Here is a 16893-nt window from a genome sequence, read left to right on the forward strand (position 1 = left end):
TTTGGTTGGATCATTTTCAAGCCTTTTTAAGAATATAATTTATATGAAAGGTTCATGCCACATAAATGCAATCAGTTCGGTCTGTTGTTGTTGTTATTATTATTATTATTATTATTATTATTATTATTATTATTATTATTATTATTATTATTATTATTATTATTATTATTATCATCAACATCACAGTATGGAATGTCTCGTAGAGATGCAAAACACAGCAACATTGGTAGAAAAAAATAAGAAACAGAACGGGACTATAAAAACAAGCACATAAAAGTAAATGGAATATTTAAATAAAAAAGTAAAATAGGTACAATTTATACCATCTATAGCTGACTCCAAATGAGTCTTAGAAACATTTGTTTACATTTCTGTAAACAAATGCAAAGTGGTTCGACACATTTATCCCGGAACCCTGATCCTGCCACAGCCACTCCCTTACCTGCTCCTGTTTCAGTCAGGAGGGTGGAGCACCAACAGGTGCAGCACTATAACAAAAGATCTTTGAACCCGGAAGAAGAAGAAAACAACTTAATAACAAGCGACTCTTCGTACAGGTAGGTTTGACTCTGGTTATTTCAATAAGACTATAAAGAATACGTTTGTATTTACTGAAGAAATTAATATTTAAAAAATAGTTCCGATCTTTCACTGCCAGCAGTCGGATGAATGATAACTTCCCCAGAGGTCAGTGCAGGACCTGCGGTGAAACCAGCTTTAGGTCGGATGCTCCTCAGATATTCGCTCCGTGGTTCCCTGCGGTCAGTGGGGGTTTCACACCGTGGGCTGTTACACAGACGGCGGATATCTCAGCTCCGTGTTCTCGCTGCAGAAAGCGGAGGTTCCTTTAGGGACCATCAACACATTTACACTCGGGAAAAACAAACAAACAACAACAACCAGTAGCTTCCAGGTCATGAGCTCTATTGACACCAAATCAATGCTGAATTGTGCTAATATATTAATTAAAAACACCAACCAACGGCCAGGTTTAAAGATTCAACTTTCCCTTGAATGCGTGAAGGTGCATCCCGTCACCCCTTCAATCCCCTTTCGCACCAATAACTGCAACCTTGACGGGCCGCTGTTGTGCTCCTGACCCAACCAGGACAAACCCGCTATGACCACAACTGTTAGCATACACTGATAAAATGGATGAACATCCACTGGACATAGTGACCAGCACCAGAGCAGCACAGGAAGTTACTCTACATTTCCTTTAATTTCTAAAAGGGGGGGGAAAAATGTCTGTTTGATGTACAGTTGTGAAAAACAAACTGATGGTGTGAAAACAAAACAAAAAAGTTTGATGGTGGAAATATTATGTTGTGGGATGCCAGCCAGCCAGCCAGCCAGCCACATACATACATACATACATACATACATACATACATACATACATACACACACACACACACACACACACACACACCCTTGTCCCTTAGTGGGGTCGGGAGGGTTTGCTGGTGCCGATCTCCAGCTAACGTTCCGGGCGAGCCCAGTGGCGCAACTACACATTATTCAGGTGGATGAGAAAACATAAATCGGCGCCCTCACCCCCCTGCCCCCCGGAAGGAAGGTACGTCAGGTCAGGGCTAAGGACCTCGTCTCCCCCTGCGCGTAAGGCGCGCTTAAGTTTATGGGAAAACATCATCGGCACGCCGCCCCCTCCAGACGGAGTTTTGGCGCCCCCTCTGCTGCTGCGCCCCTATGCGTTGCATGCGCTGCATACCCACTTTTTGCGCCACTGGGCGAGCCAACCACCTCCATTAACAGATTATTAGACTTGTACTAATCAATGTGTTGACATCTAAGCATCAGTACAAGTCACTGTTGATTTTTGTTCCCCCTTTTAAATAAAGACAATCAGATAATGTGATTTATTTATGTAGAACAATTGGTGTTTTTACTCCGTCATCAGTCTGAACCTCATATTTGTCCAAGCCTGGTTCTAAATAGTTCTTCCAATAATTGACTTCTCTTGGTTCTGTGTTTTTCTGAGAGCAGACTGGATCATGGCTCAGAAGAACATCCAGCAGGAGTTTGAGGACCAGTTCAACGATGTGGTCTCCAGACTGCAGTCGAAGCAGATGTTCCAGTCTGACTGGGACATCGCTTCTTTTGCCATCTTCTTTATCTTCATTGGTAAGAAGTGTGGCGCTCAAAGCGGCAGCATGTTGGAGTTCAGTTTGGTTTATTAGTGTATTCAAAACAGTGGAAATGTGCAAAAATCATTGATAAAATATGCTTAGAATCAGATTTAGCTTAAGCTAGTTTCCATCAGTATGGCCAGAGCAGGTGAGTTAACTAAACACTCTAATATCATAATATCATAAGCATACTTTGAAAGTCTCCATATGCCCTGCATGCAAACATTACCAAGTCATAAAATTATGACAATATTAGCAGCACTAAATGTGATGCAGCTCTGTTACTTTCATTTTAACGTATTCTTTTTCTTTGTCTGACTGGTAGATATTTTTGAGAATTATTTAATCAGCTCAAAAGATTTTTGACATTTTTAACTTTTGGAATTTGTTAACCATTAAAACAGGTGGTTACCAATGAGCAGCAGGTATTTACATGCAGAGTTGAGTAGTATGGGAAAAATGTACTTTTATCAATAATTTTACTACACTGTACTTTTATGTTTACTTGAGTCATTTTATTATGAAGTATCTCTACTCTTATGTGATTAAAATTTCTGGATACTCGACCACAAGCATGTTTTAACCAAAAGTTCACCAAACACACACACACCTGCAGTTTTGTTAAAGTTTCATTAGTTTTATGTTGAAAGAAACTGATTTGGGAAAAAAATGCTTTGCCTGATTGTTTTTTTTTTTGTTGTAATCTTGTTATTCATATGCATAATTTTCACTTTGATCTTTAAAAATACCAAAATTTCCACATAATTTTATACTTTGGTCTGCCTGATGATGCAGTTGTCAAATATTAAATTATGAAAGTTATGATCAGTTACTCGGTACTCTAGTAGACTTTTTACCAAATACTTTTTTACTTTCTTGGACGGCTACTTTCTACTTTTATTGAGTAAAAATGTTGAAGTAGTGCATCTTTTACTAGAGTATGATTTTGGGCTGCTCTACTGAGCTCTGCTAACATCACAAAGGTTCAAAACATACCTTAACAGAAGTTTGGTTTCCAAAAAACACACGTTGGAGGATTCCTTTCCATCTGTAAACCGGTTTTTGTACAAATACTGATACCTGAGCTCTTCCTGCTTCTTGTCACTGTTGTGCACAGGCGTGGTTCTCACGTTGGTCTTGCTGGTTCTCATCCGGTGCTGCTGCTGCGGCTGCTGTGACGATGAAAAGGTAAAAACTCTAAGGTTGAAATCAACAGCACTAATGATTCTGGTATGATGTAAGAGAAGCGCAAATGAATCTAATGTTGTAGTTATGTTACGCACAGCAAGTATCTTAGGAATGATGAAGCATCATGGTGGCATGGGGGGCCCCAAATGGGAACCTGCTTAGGGCCCCACAAAAGGCTTGGGCCGGCCCTGGCTGGCTTAATGAAAACCAAATATTCACTTTCAGTGACGGATTTAAAAGTATAAACGTTTGTCCATGTGCTGTTCTGCACCCGGTTCTTGGTCTGGGCTCCTTGTGCTTGAGCTCCTCCATCAGGGCAGCGAGGCGGGAGGAGACAGGCCCGGTTCTACTGGGGTTCTGGAAGCCCAGGTTGTTTCGGAAGCTGTCTCTCATTTTCTTCTTCTTAAAACTTCATAGATTCTCTACAGAGTTTTGGTCAAGCCACTTTTCTGATGTTACCATGGTGAAAAAAGGAGGCATGTGGACTTTTGGTCTGTTAGACAGCTGCACTGACTTTGGAATTTGTTAAACCCAGTGGACCAGAACCAGCAGGTGACATGACACCCCAGATCACCTTTGACTGATCTGGGGTCAGTCAGATCTGGACAGTCAGAGTCCAGAGTGGCGTCCAGAAAACGTCACTCTGGACTTCACACAGTGAGGATTCTTTCTGGGACTAAAAGAAATGCAAAATGTACTTTCATCTGAGAGGAGGACTTTGGACCTCTGAGCAACAGTCTGGTTGCTCAGAGGTCCATCTGTTGATGGTGTCTCTGGTTGATGAGTGACCCAACACACGCATAGAGTGACAGCTGCAGCTCTGAGTCAAACATTAGATGACCTTTACTTCAAAATCATCATCTCAAAGCTGCAGTTGTCTTGTCTTGTCACATTTTTTCCTTCCACAAAACTTTCTCCCCCATTTTTTTGGATATTGCAGTCTGTAAACATTCAGCTTCTTTAGCAACAACCTATTCTGTCTTACCTCCTCCCCCATGATTGTGTAAGTTATAGCTTAATATTTCTGTAAAAAACCCAAACATTATTTTGCATATTTAAATCAATAAACTTGAATCTTGAGCTTTCAGCTACCAAAAAATAATAAAATGATCAGAAATGAATGCTTAAAATAGTTTCGCTCAAGCATTCTGCTGTTCATATTGCCATGTAAGAGAACCTAATAAACTTTAGAAACATTAACTCACTGACATACCTGTACATGCTGTGTGTGTTGCTGACAGAGGTATTGATTATGTTGTGTGTGTTGTTTCTGAACAGCCACGCAGAAGAAAGGTCGGCATAGAGAACTACGGCATGGAGCCCTGAGCGACCCGGTCGGACCGAAGGAGGCCCAGCAGAACCTTCTCATCCTCTTCCTGTTCCAAAACGCACACTGGAATCAAAACGCTTCCGACAGAATGTAATTGTTGTTTCCCCAAATGGAAAGTTAGCACACGTGATCGTTTTTTCCCAGTCGCAGCTTTGTGGGTTTTGTTGCCAGGTTACCACTGGGAGACCTGTATATAGATTTGCTAAAATGATTTGAATGTAATTAAAGGTTTTTACTGAGTAATAAAGCAGTTTAGTGTTTGGCTCTGTGTCCTCCTGTGCTGTTCAGTCAGCAGTGTGTTGAGCTGCAGAGGAATCCAGCAGGTTTCTGCTCAGCTGGAGTCGAGGCCAAACGGAGAAAACAGCAGAAAGGATTTCACTGTGGAGGAGTTTAATGGGACACACAGAGACAGAGCTGCAGTGGAATCTGACACTGTGTCACCACTTCCTGTGAGACTGAGTCCTGCTGACCCAAACATCCAACCTTCCTCAGAATGTAGCGACCCAGAATAACAGCAAAACTACAGGAAATTCAATTTGGGCTTTTCAGAATTTGGTAAGTTGAAAATTAAATGTTGATTGGATTTAAATCAGGAATTTAAAGTAAGTAAAGAACAGATGAGGAAAAAGTCACAACTGTGTTTCTTTTGACCATATAATTGAGCAATTTGACATTTCAAAAGTAAATTTGTGTATTGAAAACACCCCAACGTCAAACGTTTCATTGTTAGGGTGTTTTTTTTTTGTAGCCATATCAAAATTGGTTTGTTTCACAAAACTGCAGTGAAAAGGATTTTTTCCGCAATACATGAATCACATAACCAACAATTGGCAGAAACCACGAAGACGACGACAGGAAGTAGTGGGACGATGATGGAGCAGCATCTTTATTAATGACTCATTGCCTGAAGAAACTTATATGGACAGAGGAGCTCAGGTTGTTTCACATATAAATGTCATACCAAATTGTTAAGACATGGTGACAGTTCAAACAAATATGCAAAAAACATGTTATTTAATAAAAGTGTGTGTGTCACACAGAATTCTAATAACATCCATTCATAAAAGCAGAACTCAAACGAGGTTCTTTTAGAGTTTTATTGCACAGAGGAATCTTTTCCACATTTCATTTTACAGGCAGCTTCTCAAAACAGATTAACACTTAGAGTGCTGAAATCATTTGTTCATGATTAGATTAATATTCCACAGATTAACCACATGAGAAACATAATAAATACAAACACAGAGCCGAGCGGACAGAAACAAACGACACAAATAGCTTAGAGCTGGGTTAAATCCAGAGAATGTGTGCAGAGCTGGAAGGAAAACTGTTTTCCTCCTGCTGCTGCTGATGCCGTCTAGTCAGCAGACACTGTGGAGTTACAAACTTAACCTGAAGAAGAGCAGTGTTAGTGGATATGAATGATTTCAGCATGGACCAGAGTACCAACTGGGTTCCCTGTGGGACAATCTTTGTAGCTTACATCTGATATAATAAAGCACCAAAAATATGAAGAAAAAAAAAAAACGACTTTTAAAGCATCAAAGAGTCTTGAAATAGAGATACATCAATCAGAGATTATTGGGCGATTCCCATTTTATAATTATTGTACAATTCAGACCTGCTGATATTTTAGCCAATATCTCCAGATCTATAATCAACATCTCTTCCTGCTATTAATTGTTTACTATTAGTTTTGGGAGCAGATGTGATGTCATTGGTTTACTGCAATGCAAACATCACGGTGCAAAAAAATAGTCCTCTACATTCTCTATGAGGGAAGCCATATTGGATAAAGTTAGAATTCTATGACGTCATGTAGGGGCCAACATATTTAGACAAAAAAAAAAAAAAAGAGTAGTAAATTTATGGCAAAAAAAAAAAAAAATCCACTAGATTTCTAGAAAATTTTGGAGATTAATGTAAAAATCTCTGAATTTTTTGTCAGAAATGTACTCCTCTTCTTCCCCGTCTCCATCGGCTGTAAGGCGACGCTGTAGGATTCTCCTTTTTCCTAAACAGGAGCTGCATCTTTCCGGTACAGAGAGAATGTACCGCTATGTCATCAGTTAGCATGACGAAAACCATTAGCATTACGAACTCTCTAAACATCTGTAACATTTAACAAGGTTTAATTTCAAAATAAAAGCTGCAAATATTTTTGTGGCAGTCTTTCCAGATCTGCTGAATCAGAATTCAGGCTGATGGTGAGTCTACCAGGATCATGCAATCTGCTGCGGTCAGCTGAAACCAGCACTCTGAGGCAGGGGTGTCCAAACTGTAGCCCCAGGTCCATTTGTGGCCGTTGGACTGATTTTGTGCTGCCCCACCAACTGTGATTCAAGAACGATCCAAATCTGACCCGTCCAGCACAGCTGGGTGATTCAAATGGAGACTTTTAATTTGTCATCAGTGAAAATTTATAATTTTCTTACAGTGAAAAATGTTCAGTACAACAGAGTGTTGGCTGTTTTTTTTTAAATCAGAACCACATGTCCTCAGAGACCATCACTGAAAGGCCGACTTTATCTTTTTAATCTAATTTATTAATCTTGGATACATATCGCCAGTGTTTTGAGAGAAAGGGACTCAAATCCGGAGAATAAATCTGTTCAATTGAGCCTGAACAAATTTAAACACTAATGGCTTTTTCTTTTAACTCGGCTAATGTAAAAACTCCCTTTTAAGATTTTGATCTACAATGAATAACATCTCTTTTCTATCAAAATAAATACATAATAAAATCAGACAATTTTATTAGCTTAAGTGTTTTGGGTTTTTTTCCATAAGGTTTGGACACCCTCGCTCTAAGGTCGCTGATATGATCGACACAAAAAAATGATAAACTATCCCTTTAAATGGGCCCTGTTCACTGACTGGATAACATTTCAACTGGGTAGTCACTGGTCTGGCCTTAGCAAGTTAATAATAATAATAATAACAACAGGCTCAGGGCCACCAGATTTCAGTGTTCCTGTAACTTGTAGACATTAGAAGGAGCCTACCAGTCAGCTGAGTAAATCTCAGAGAACAACTGAGGTGCTGGAGGGAGGAAAACAGAAACTAGCTAAATTTAAAGAAATCAGGAAATTTGGGGTTTTCAGGATGAACCTGAAAACACTTTGATGCTCAGTTCTTCCATCCTGAGTGCAAACATTAGAGTTCTACATGATTAAATAATTTAAATAATAATCACATTCATTCATTGAGAGGTTCAAGTTTGTATCATGAGTTGCCATACACACCCACACACACATATGAGAGAAATAAAGGTCAGCTGGCCTAACTCCATTATGGTCTATAATCTTGGTATCCGGTGGTGTGTGGCTGCTTTCAGCTCGTGGAGCAACACTTTGACAGACTGCATGATAAATACATAGAAAAATAAAAGCTTTCCAGCGTTTCCCTTACACTTGATTGGTTAGTTTGGTTTGTGGAGGATGGGCTGGATCAGAACGGCCTGTAGTTCCAGAAGCTGGAGAAGACGGAGATCTGGAGGGAAGAGAGGAGAGAAGATCCGGTTAGCGACTGGGTCAGAACCGGCAGAGACGTGACAGATCCAGAACACACACCGATCCAGAACACACACCGGCCCGTTAGTGACCTCCAGAATGCTACTTCAGGGATGAGACTCTTCAGTCAGGTCGTCACTGGAGTAGCTGCGATTTTGGATTCATTTTAAATGCTTTGAAGCAAAATTAGACGTGAATTGTTACTGTTTGAATCAAACAGTTAAAATCAAAAAACAGTTCAAAGCTCCTCATTCTAGGACCTGATAGAAATCAGTTTATATGAAACCTGGCAGTTTGTTTCATTTTTCTCCAGACTGTATCAAGATCATGAATGTGAGAAATGAAGAAAAGTCTGAATTCCACTGGAAACAGTAAACTAAAGGTGTCTTCACACCTGATAGTCCGGTAGACTCCACTCAACATTTGTTCTATTTCCAGCTACTGTGGTTCTCAAACCAACCAAACCCTTTGAGAAACCTGTTCCCCTCGCCGCCTGTGGGGGCGCTGCACCAAGAACCACAGATGGAAACGACACAAAAACCTCTGAAGAAGACGCTGAGCTCATGAAATGCAAACAGAAATGGAGCAGTGTCAGATTTTAGCAATTGGAGGATTTCTCTTTAATGTTTGGCAAAAGACCACGAGTCATTTCTCCTTCTAGAGCCAGACTAGCATGTTTGTTTTGGTTGTAATTACCCAGAATGCCCTGCACTGTAGCCTGCTTCCTACTTTTGGAGTGGTCTCCGGGCCGCTTGCTGTTCACATACATTAGAAACGCATCAGAGTTCACTTCAACTGAGCCGAGACCGAGGTTTGGTTATTCATTCACAGCTTCCCAAGCGAAGCGGACTTTCTAGACAAACGGACTGGAGTCGGATTGAAGCGGACTGAACAGAGCTGGTGTGAACGCACCCAAAGATATATTAGTACTGATTTGTGTTTGCTGTTGCTTTTTGGTAATACAAGCAGAAGAGGCTCTAGATTGGACATAGAGGAGTGTTAACCATTAAATGTGAGGTCATTCCTCCACAGGAATGTGGAGTCTTATTATCCATTATCATTGCCGACCTGCAGAGTTTGGGGCAGGAACAGAGATATTGGTCTTCATGATTCTGCTTTGGTCTGGATCTCTGACACTTCACTCAGAACCTCCCACACAAACTACCAGCTGGACCCCACTGTTCACCCCACACTGACCCATGAAACATGGAGTCATTTAAAACGGCTCAGTGGAATAAACTCTTGAGTTTTCATCTAAAAATGAAAGGAGCAAGAAAACAAACAGCCTTGTAAGAAAAGCCTCTGCTCCAGGCTGAGGCCCTGGTGCTGCCGGCCCACCTTGTCCTTGAGTTGCTGACAGAGCTGCAGGGAGATGGTGAAGAACACCAGCGTGTCGCTGAGCCACGGCACCACACACTCCACCTTGTGAACGTGGCTCACCTCGAAGCGGTTGTTGTTGAGCTCACTGTGGAAGAAAGCGTTAATGAAACACACAACCTGACATCCTGGGTCAGCACCGTTTACTCTCTTCACTCAGGACTGAATCTCAGTCTATTTCAGTTTCCTAAGAACTCAGCTGGATGTTCATCCAGCAGCTGCTTTAAACACCTCAAAAAACAACAACAACAAAAAACAATCAGGTTCTCAGTCCAACGCTTCTAAGAATGGCTTTAAATGGCATAATGGAGAGGCGTTGTCATGACGACATGCCAAAGGCAGGGTTAGATAGAGTAGGAGCTTCTTAAAGAGACAGAGGCCCAATTTCAAGGCTTTATATTGCAAAATCAAAATTCTTATAAGTCATATTTGATATAAACAGCAGAATAATTACTTAACTGTGTTATAAAACAGCCCTATGTTCCTAGAAAATATATACTGTAACACTGCCCTTTTTCTCTACTGATTTGTGCTCGCTAAGCTGCTGTTTGTAGCTCAGTTCTGACTTAAAGCTCAACTCTCCTGGTTTGGTTTTCAATTTGTGGCCAAAGTAATTACGCCATAGCCTGCCTAGCTTACTAAGGTTTCTTTCCTGATGCTCAATGAATAAAAACAGTGACCAGTTCAGACTGAACTGGTATCTGGAAATCAAACTTACAACATCGCTCCTGGGTTGTGCAACACAGAGCTTCCTGTTGGCTTGAAGTTCTAGGGAAGACAGGAGGGAAAGCAGTGAGACAGCAGCCGGGTGAGCAGCAGGGAGGTCCACTGCACGGTCACAGGGTCTGACCTTGGTGGTGTTGGGAGGGAGCACATGTAGCTGGTAGACGGTCAGACACAGCTTGCTTAAATTGATGTAAAAGTTCACCATCACGTCACCAGGCATAGGGGGAGTGAACATTTTCTGGAGTTCAAATGACAGAAAATGGTGTGAGGCAACAGGAATCTGCAGGAACGACAGCGTCACACACCCTGGACCGGAACACACCGGTCGGTCCAGAACCTGCAGTGCTTTCTACTGGGATCTGATGAAACGGGACAACATGCAGTTATGCAGAACCAGAACACTCAGATTAAATCCCACTCAGCTGGATTCTGTTCACTGATTAGATCACTTCTGAACTAAACTGATCCGACTGGATTTACAGCTTTCACAGCTGTGCACAAATTTTTGTGGGTCCATCACATAAAATCCCAATAAAACAAACACAATGAGCCGCTCTGCTTGAAATGTGAGAAGTTTCCAGGTGTGGAAAACCCGGAAACCAGCGTTTCTAAGGTTTCTAGAGCCTTTGAAACACTGGCCGTACCATCAGACCGCTGGTGGCGAGTTCTGGAAGAGTCAACGATGCCGGGGTGGTGAGGCGGTTTCGAGCTCGCGTCAGCTGCAGCATCACGGCATCCATGAGCTGCAGAGTGAACAGAGCCGTCCGGTCGTTATGACTACCGCCGTCAGCCATGTCCAGCTGTGCACCGATGTGCCGCTGAGCTCAGAGAAACTGACCTTGTTGACCTCGGCGCCCGTCTTGAACTGGTAGGTGTCGTCGCGGCTGCTCAGAAGCAGCAGAGCCTGGTTCACGTGATTCCTGGCGTCCTGGATCTGATGGATCATGGAGAACCAAGCAGTCAGACTTTACCCACGTCTGTCTCAACCTCCAGCTGGTCTTTTCATCACGCTACATGCTCAAGGTACATTTTCACTTCACAGTTTCTTATCTTCACTGCAAAATCACCAAATCTTACCAAGTGTTTTTCTTGTAGTTTCTAGTGCAGTTTGTTAGTAAACTTGAAATAAGGCAGAAATAACTTACAAGTAACTTTGCAACAAGATATAGGAGCTTGGGATTTTGAAAAAAAAAAAGGGGGGCTGGGGGGGAAATGTTACCATTTAGCATCATACGTGCTTTCATCTTGAAGGTCGACTTTCAAGAGATGTCATGAAATAGGAAGATAAATTAGTTAAATTAGAACTTAGGGATTGGTCAAAATTCTACGGTGTTGTGCAGTGATCGGACAGAAAATGAGAAAGTACAGAAAACATTCAGGTCAGATTTGCGGAGGAGTTGTGATGACTGGTGAACATAGCAAGTAGGTGGAAAAAATTTGCAAATGCTGAGTGAATTTGCATCAATGGTTTCAACTGCAACTTCCTGAAAGGACTGGTTAACCATCAATGACTTGTCAAGGTGTGTATTTTTAATGTGGGATTTTCCCCACTGAATACATTTAATTAAACTCCAGACTATTTTATACTTTTTAGTGTGATAAAAAGCCTCAAGGAAACTTCACGTGCTGTAGACAGACAATTATTGTTTATCGTTGTGTTTGTAGAATTGAAATAGCAAAATAATAACACAGTTATGTTGTTAAAATTGTTTCTCAGAGCATGATTCTGTGAAACAACCAACATCTTGTTGAAGGAAATGATCTTTGCTGCCTTTGAGCCTTTCTGTCAGCTGAACGTGACGGGGAGCGGCGGTACCTGCTGCAGCTTCCACTGTTTGTCCTCTCTGAACTGAAAGTGCAGGACTTGGCTGCTCTTGGCAACCTTCAGGTTTATGTCCTGCAGAGCAAAGGTCAGCATTAAAAGATGTTATTCAGCTTCAATCAGCGTTTCAGGAAGCAAACGCCGTTACTCACCGCCTGAGTCAGAGCCTCTCCCTGCAGAGTCAGCACCCCCTTCACCTGATCCATGCTGCAAACACACAAGCAAGAAGTCAGCCTTTCACAAGCGTTACCATGACGACACGCAGAGCAATGCAAACTGGGACGCTCCAGGAACAAGTCGACTTCCAACATATCCAATGTTGTGGAACAGCATCCACACATTCTGACCCATGTTTGTCCCATTAAAACCATTAAGTTCAGTATATGTTACAGTGGTCAAGGCGACACACCACCACAAAGTAGCACAGGATTGTAGAGCTGAAGAAAAATAACACATAGTTTTTACAAATGTACGTCTTAAAAGTGAGACGTCCATTTGCATTCATTCCTCTTTACTCCTGACTGAGCTTTTCACATGTTAACGTCAGAAGGAATTGCTTTAAACTTCATATTCATCCTTTGCTACTTGATCAAATGTTCACAAAAGGAAGCCAATAAAATGTTGGCTTTTTCTAATTTAGAAAATGAATTTTATTATACATTTACCTTTTTTAGGTATTTTTAATATTGCATAAAATAAATTTAAGTGGTTAAATGAATGTGTCCATTTTCTAAATCCAATAAATCATCAGAATAATTGATTACTTAGATAATTGTTAGCTGCAGCTCTACCCAAAACTTTTGTTAGAGAAAATTAGTGAGCAAACAACGAAAAGTTAAAATGTATGAACACTTTTGCACTGTGAGGCACTAAACCAACTTAAGGGCAGATTTCGGAGAAATAAAGAAAGAAGACAACAGGGGCAGTAAAGACATATTCATGGTCAAAGGTGAATTATTTTAGAGACTTGGCTGTTTTAGATTGGCTGAATCTTTGTGTCATAAATGGACAAAACTAGCTCAGTTTAAGTAGCTGACTTATTATTTGAGGTAAGGACACACACAGAGGCAGACAGCCACTTCATCACACAGAAAGCCATTGTTACCCAACAAACATTGTCTGCTTACTGCAAACTACAGCTGACCTAGTGGAAGGCCGTGTAACAGTAGACCAGCTGCATGGCTCAAAACAAACAGGTGGGGCTTTGGAAAGCTTACGTTGAGCTGCCCAGGATGAAGTTCTCCTGCTTCAGCTGACTCTCCAGGCCCGGAGTGGGCATGGAGAAACGTCTGGACGCCTCCTGTTAACAAGAACCAATAAACATGTGAGTCAACAGACCAACTGGATAGAGGTGGGACTCCAGCAGCCTGCCAGGAGGGGTACCACAGGGCTTAATGTTGGGGCCTATTCTCTTGTTTTTACACATTTCCTCTCCAGACCATTTTCTTATGCGTCGTATTGTTTCTGTACTGATTATATTCAGCTCCAATGTCTTTTTAAGCCAAACATTGTCCTTCTTGATGAACTGCTATGGTAGTATTTCGGTTCTGTGCCAACTTCTTGCAAGTGAATTCTGATGAGCTAGAAACTCAAAATGTTACCACTGAAAATCAAATAAATATAGTTCCCAAGAAAATAATAAGAATTCATTTTAAAATTGTAGTCTCTTAGACTGTTGGAGCCTTATGTGGTCAAACCCAAAGCTATCTCCTTGACCTTCTACATACTCTTGCAGTCTAATTTCTTCCAGTCAAAGTCTGTTAATGGTTCTATAAACACATTTTGAGACAGGAGAGAATATATTTTAGAGTGGTAACCCCCAGACTGTTCAATGTGTTGCCACCAAGAACCATCTAGATTCTGTGGATACAGCTGATAAATGCCTTCAGAGTGGAGTTTTACTAGTTTTGTGTTGAATGATGTTAATCTTATCTTTTGAGTTCTTTTACACTTTTTGCATTGTAAAGGCCTTTTTGATATTTGACCAGTAAAAGTTGCTGTATAAATAAATGTTTACTTATTTATAAGTAATAATTATTTCTGCCTAAAGCCTGTGATCTTCCTCATCCTTGACCAAACATCCATTACATTGTTCTGCAGGAGTTTGCTCCTTCCTGTACACATCCTTAACGTATCTAAGTTGCTTCAGTATAGTGATCATTACGTTCCTCCCTGTCTTCCTCACTAAAGGTTATGTTTTCTTGTTTAGAAGTTCCTTCATGTCACCGGTGACATCGGGCTTATTATTGGGGAAGCGTTGAGCTAGTGTTGTCCACACAGAAGCTTGTATTGTCATTCCCACACTCACTCATATCCCTGGTGTCCTCTCTGTGGCTGGCACAGTGCATCCCAATCTGTTGCCTCAAAACTCAACAGTCTTAAGGCTCCTTCAGCTTCCTATGATAATTTTCTTCAAGTTCTTTTTTTAACCATATTACTCCTGAACAAGGGGTTATTATGTTAGTATTCTTAATAACAAATATACTAATATTTACCCATCCTAAATATTATAGACCAAAAGTTTTCATATAATCCTTTATAATAAAAGGATTTCATTCCTCTTTCAAGCACTTAAAGAGAACTAAAATATGCTTGGAGTTGAAATGGTTAAAAAATTTTAGCTTTTTGTTATTCTTATTGATATTTTCTTAGTTTCTTGATAAGTTCCTGAAATTGTTTTATTGCTTGGCACTAAACTCAACTCCTACCTTGAGGATCTCCTGAAGCTGCTTCAGGACAGCATGTACTTCTTCTTTCAGCAGCCAGTTAAACTCCTCCTCCTGCAGAGGAGAGAAAAACACTTAATCCCTAAAAGATTAATACAAGCACCTGGAAGTTACTTACAGATTGGAAAAGTACCTTGAATTTTTTTTCTTCACATTTTGTCATATTTCAACTGCAAACCTCAATGTGTTTTATCAGATTTTCATTTAGGCTTTAAAACACATTCCCAAGCCTTGCAGCTCTGTTCAAATCATCATCTATACATTTGGAAAAGGATGAGCCAACCGGAGGCCTTCTAGGAAAACAATCACTGCCCATCATCCAGAACATGTCATCTCTATGGTAACACATGGTGGTACCCAGACCAGCTTGTGGGGGGATGTGTTGTTTTTTTTTTCAGACTTGGCGAAAAAAGTCTGAAAACTTGAGACTGTGGTCAGAGTTTCACCTTCCAGCAGGACAATGACCCTGTTAGAATGTTAGCATGGTCAAGTCAAAGTCCAGAATTAAATCCAAGTTGGAATCTGTGCAAACCCTGAGAAGTGATGCTCACAAATGCTCTCCATTGGATCTCTTGAATTTTTCATTTAAACACTTAAGCCTTTTTATAGACAATATCAGAAAACTAAAATTTAATTTTACTTTAAAATAAGAAAATACATCATCTACTGCCTAAGATCCAGTAACCATGCAGTCCTTTAGGAAAAGCTTGATAATTTGTAGTAAAAGGATGAATCAGCAGCTAGAACAAGACTTCTAACACATGAAAAGCTCCGTGTTCTCCACTTGATAGCTTAGGTCTTTCTGTTCAGTGTTGGGGTTTTTTTTCGACTAAAACAACTGGATAGCAAAAATGTAATTTAGAAATTAAAAAAAAATAAAACAATTTGAACTGTGAGAAGAAAAGTTGCTCTATACATCTTAAATGAAACATATTTTTGTACAGTTTTGGCTTAATTGATCTTCTTTCAGCAAATGATCTTTCTCGAGTCTGCATTTTCCAATTCACCATTAGTCAATAAAGATAATGACTTTATCAAAAATCGATTCATCGCGTAATTTCGATCATTCCTTTCAGCCCTAGTAGTGAGGTAAGATGTGGAATAGTTCCGTTGGTGGGAATAGTTTAACAAGACACTGTGGACCCATAGAAACAAACTGGTTCCACCTTTCAGTGCGGCATGTTTTGCTTTAAGCTGATGTTAAATTGACACATTGAGCAGTGATTTAATAAAAGCCAGACATCTTAGCTATGCATTGATGTATTTTGGATCCTTTGGTCTCAGTTACTGGCCTCCATGTTCAGTGATGCTCTCTGCTATCACACCGGGCCTTCTGTCCAGCAGCGGTGACAGCGCGAGCTCCTGCTGCCCTCGCGCCTCACCAACATTTAGGATGGTTTCGTGCTGTTGTGACCAGGAACTGAACAGTAAAATGTCCCGAAAGCGACAGGCTACAGGCTGGGTAAGGATGAGACAGCTAGCTGTGTGTTTCAGCAGGTAGTCCCTGTGTGTCTCCCGGTCGGAGGAGCTTACCAGCACGGCTCTTTCCACCTGACTGGCCGCGGACATCTTCGGCAGCTCGGACAGGGACCTCTGAGGATGCAGCATTTTTCTGCGGCCAAGAGACAAACCCTGGTTGAGGAGTTTAGCAAGACAGTCTTTTCTCTGGGATCACTGTGGGTTGTTTTTTTATTTGTGCAGCCCACTAGCTTAGCGGAGGATGTGTTGCGTTCCAAACAGTCGAAAATGATATTGCCAATGACAGGAAAAAAGAATCTTCTTACAATAAACATAAAAAATAATCCCACTGTGACAGACAGTAACCACTCCGCATTAACTATTAACTGGCTTTCATCAAAATGCTAAACATACATGTAACTTTAAAGACAACTGAAAGCAGGACGTTTGAGGGATCTGTTGTTTTGTGTGTGTGCAGGTAATCGCTTTTCTCTGTCCCATTTGTCTTAAAAATATGAGCATTTTGATATTTAAGTTGTCTGTAAACACTCTTCTCGAGCTGAAAGAGTTTAAAAATTCATGTCGCCCCCCAAAATTCCCAAAA

General features: G+C 40.8%; 2 protein-coding genes across 2 annotated transcripts; one reads left to right on the forward strand and one right to left on the reverse strand.

The window, feature by feature from the left end:
- The first annotated feature begins 444 nt into the window (after positions 1 to 444).
- On the forward strand, positions 445 to 4930 carry smim22 (small integral membrane protein 22). The gene is made up of 4 exons (XM_008415229.2): positions 445 to 557; positions 2008 to 2145; positions 3268 to 3338; positions 4617 to 4930. The coding sequence occupies exons 2-4, from the start codon at positions 2016 to 2018 to the stop codon at positions 4662 to 4664; spliced, it is 249 nt and encodes an 82-aa protein (XP_008413451.1). The 5' UTR covers positions 445 to 557; positions 2008 to 2015; the 3' UTR covers positions 4665 to 4930.
- A 597-nt stretch (positions 4931 to 5527) lies between these two features.
- rogdi (rogdi atypical leucine zipper) lies at positions 5528 to 16662 on the reverse strand. The gene is made up of 11 exons (XM_008415231.2): positions 16365 to 16662; positions 14814 to 14885; positions 13323 to 13405; positions 12258 to 12312; positions 12100 to 12180; positions 11122 to 11217; positions 10928 to 11026; positions 10408 to 10521; positions 10276 to 10325; positions 9519 to 9645; positions 5528 to 8160 (listed from the first exon to the last, which is right to left on the reverse strand). The coding sequence occupies exons 1-11, from the start codon at positions 16437 to 16439 to the stop codon at positions 8119 to 8121; spliced, it is 894 nt and encodes a 297-aa protein (XP_008413453.1). The 5' UTR covers positions 16440 to 16662; the 3' UTR covers positions 5528 to 8118.
- Between the last annotated feature and the right edge of the window lie 231 nt (positions 16663 to 16893).

The sequence above is a fragment of the Poecilia reticulata genome, linkage group LG8, assembly GCF_000633615.1.
Source record: "Poecilia reticulata strain Guanapo linkage group LG8, Guppy_female_1.0+MT, whole genome shotgun sequence".
NCBI classification, from domain to species: Eukaryota; Metazoa; Chordata; class Actinopteri; order Cyprinodontiformes; family Poeciliidae; genus Poecilia; species Poecilia reticulata.

Coding starts and splice junctions, on each gene's coding strand:
- smim22 (XM_008415229.2), top strand. CDS start 2,016: ATGGCTCAGAAGAACATCCAGCAGGAGTTTGAGGACCAGTTCAACGAT. Junction 2,146..3,267: donor CATCTTCTTTATCTTCATTG/GTAAGAAGTGTG, acceptor TGTTGTGCACAG/GCGTGGTTCTCACGTTGGTC. Junction 3,339..4,616: donor GCTGCTGTGACGATGAAAAG/GTAAAAACTCTA, acceptor GTTTCTGAACAG/CCACGCAGAAGAAAGGTCGG.
- rogdi (XM_008415231.2), bottom strand. CDS start 16,439: ATGCTGCATCCTCAGAGGTCCCTGTCCGAGCTGCCGAAGATGTCCGCG. Junction 11,027..11,121: donor CGGGCGCCGAGGTCAACAAG/GTCAGTTTCTCT, acceptor TTCACTCTGCAG/CTCATGGATGCCGTGATGCT. Junction 9,646..10,275: donor CACAACCCAGGAGCGATGTT/GTAAGTTTGATT, acceptor TTTCTTCCACAG/TGAGCTCAACAACAACCGCT.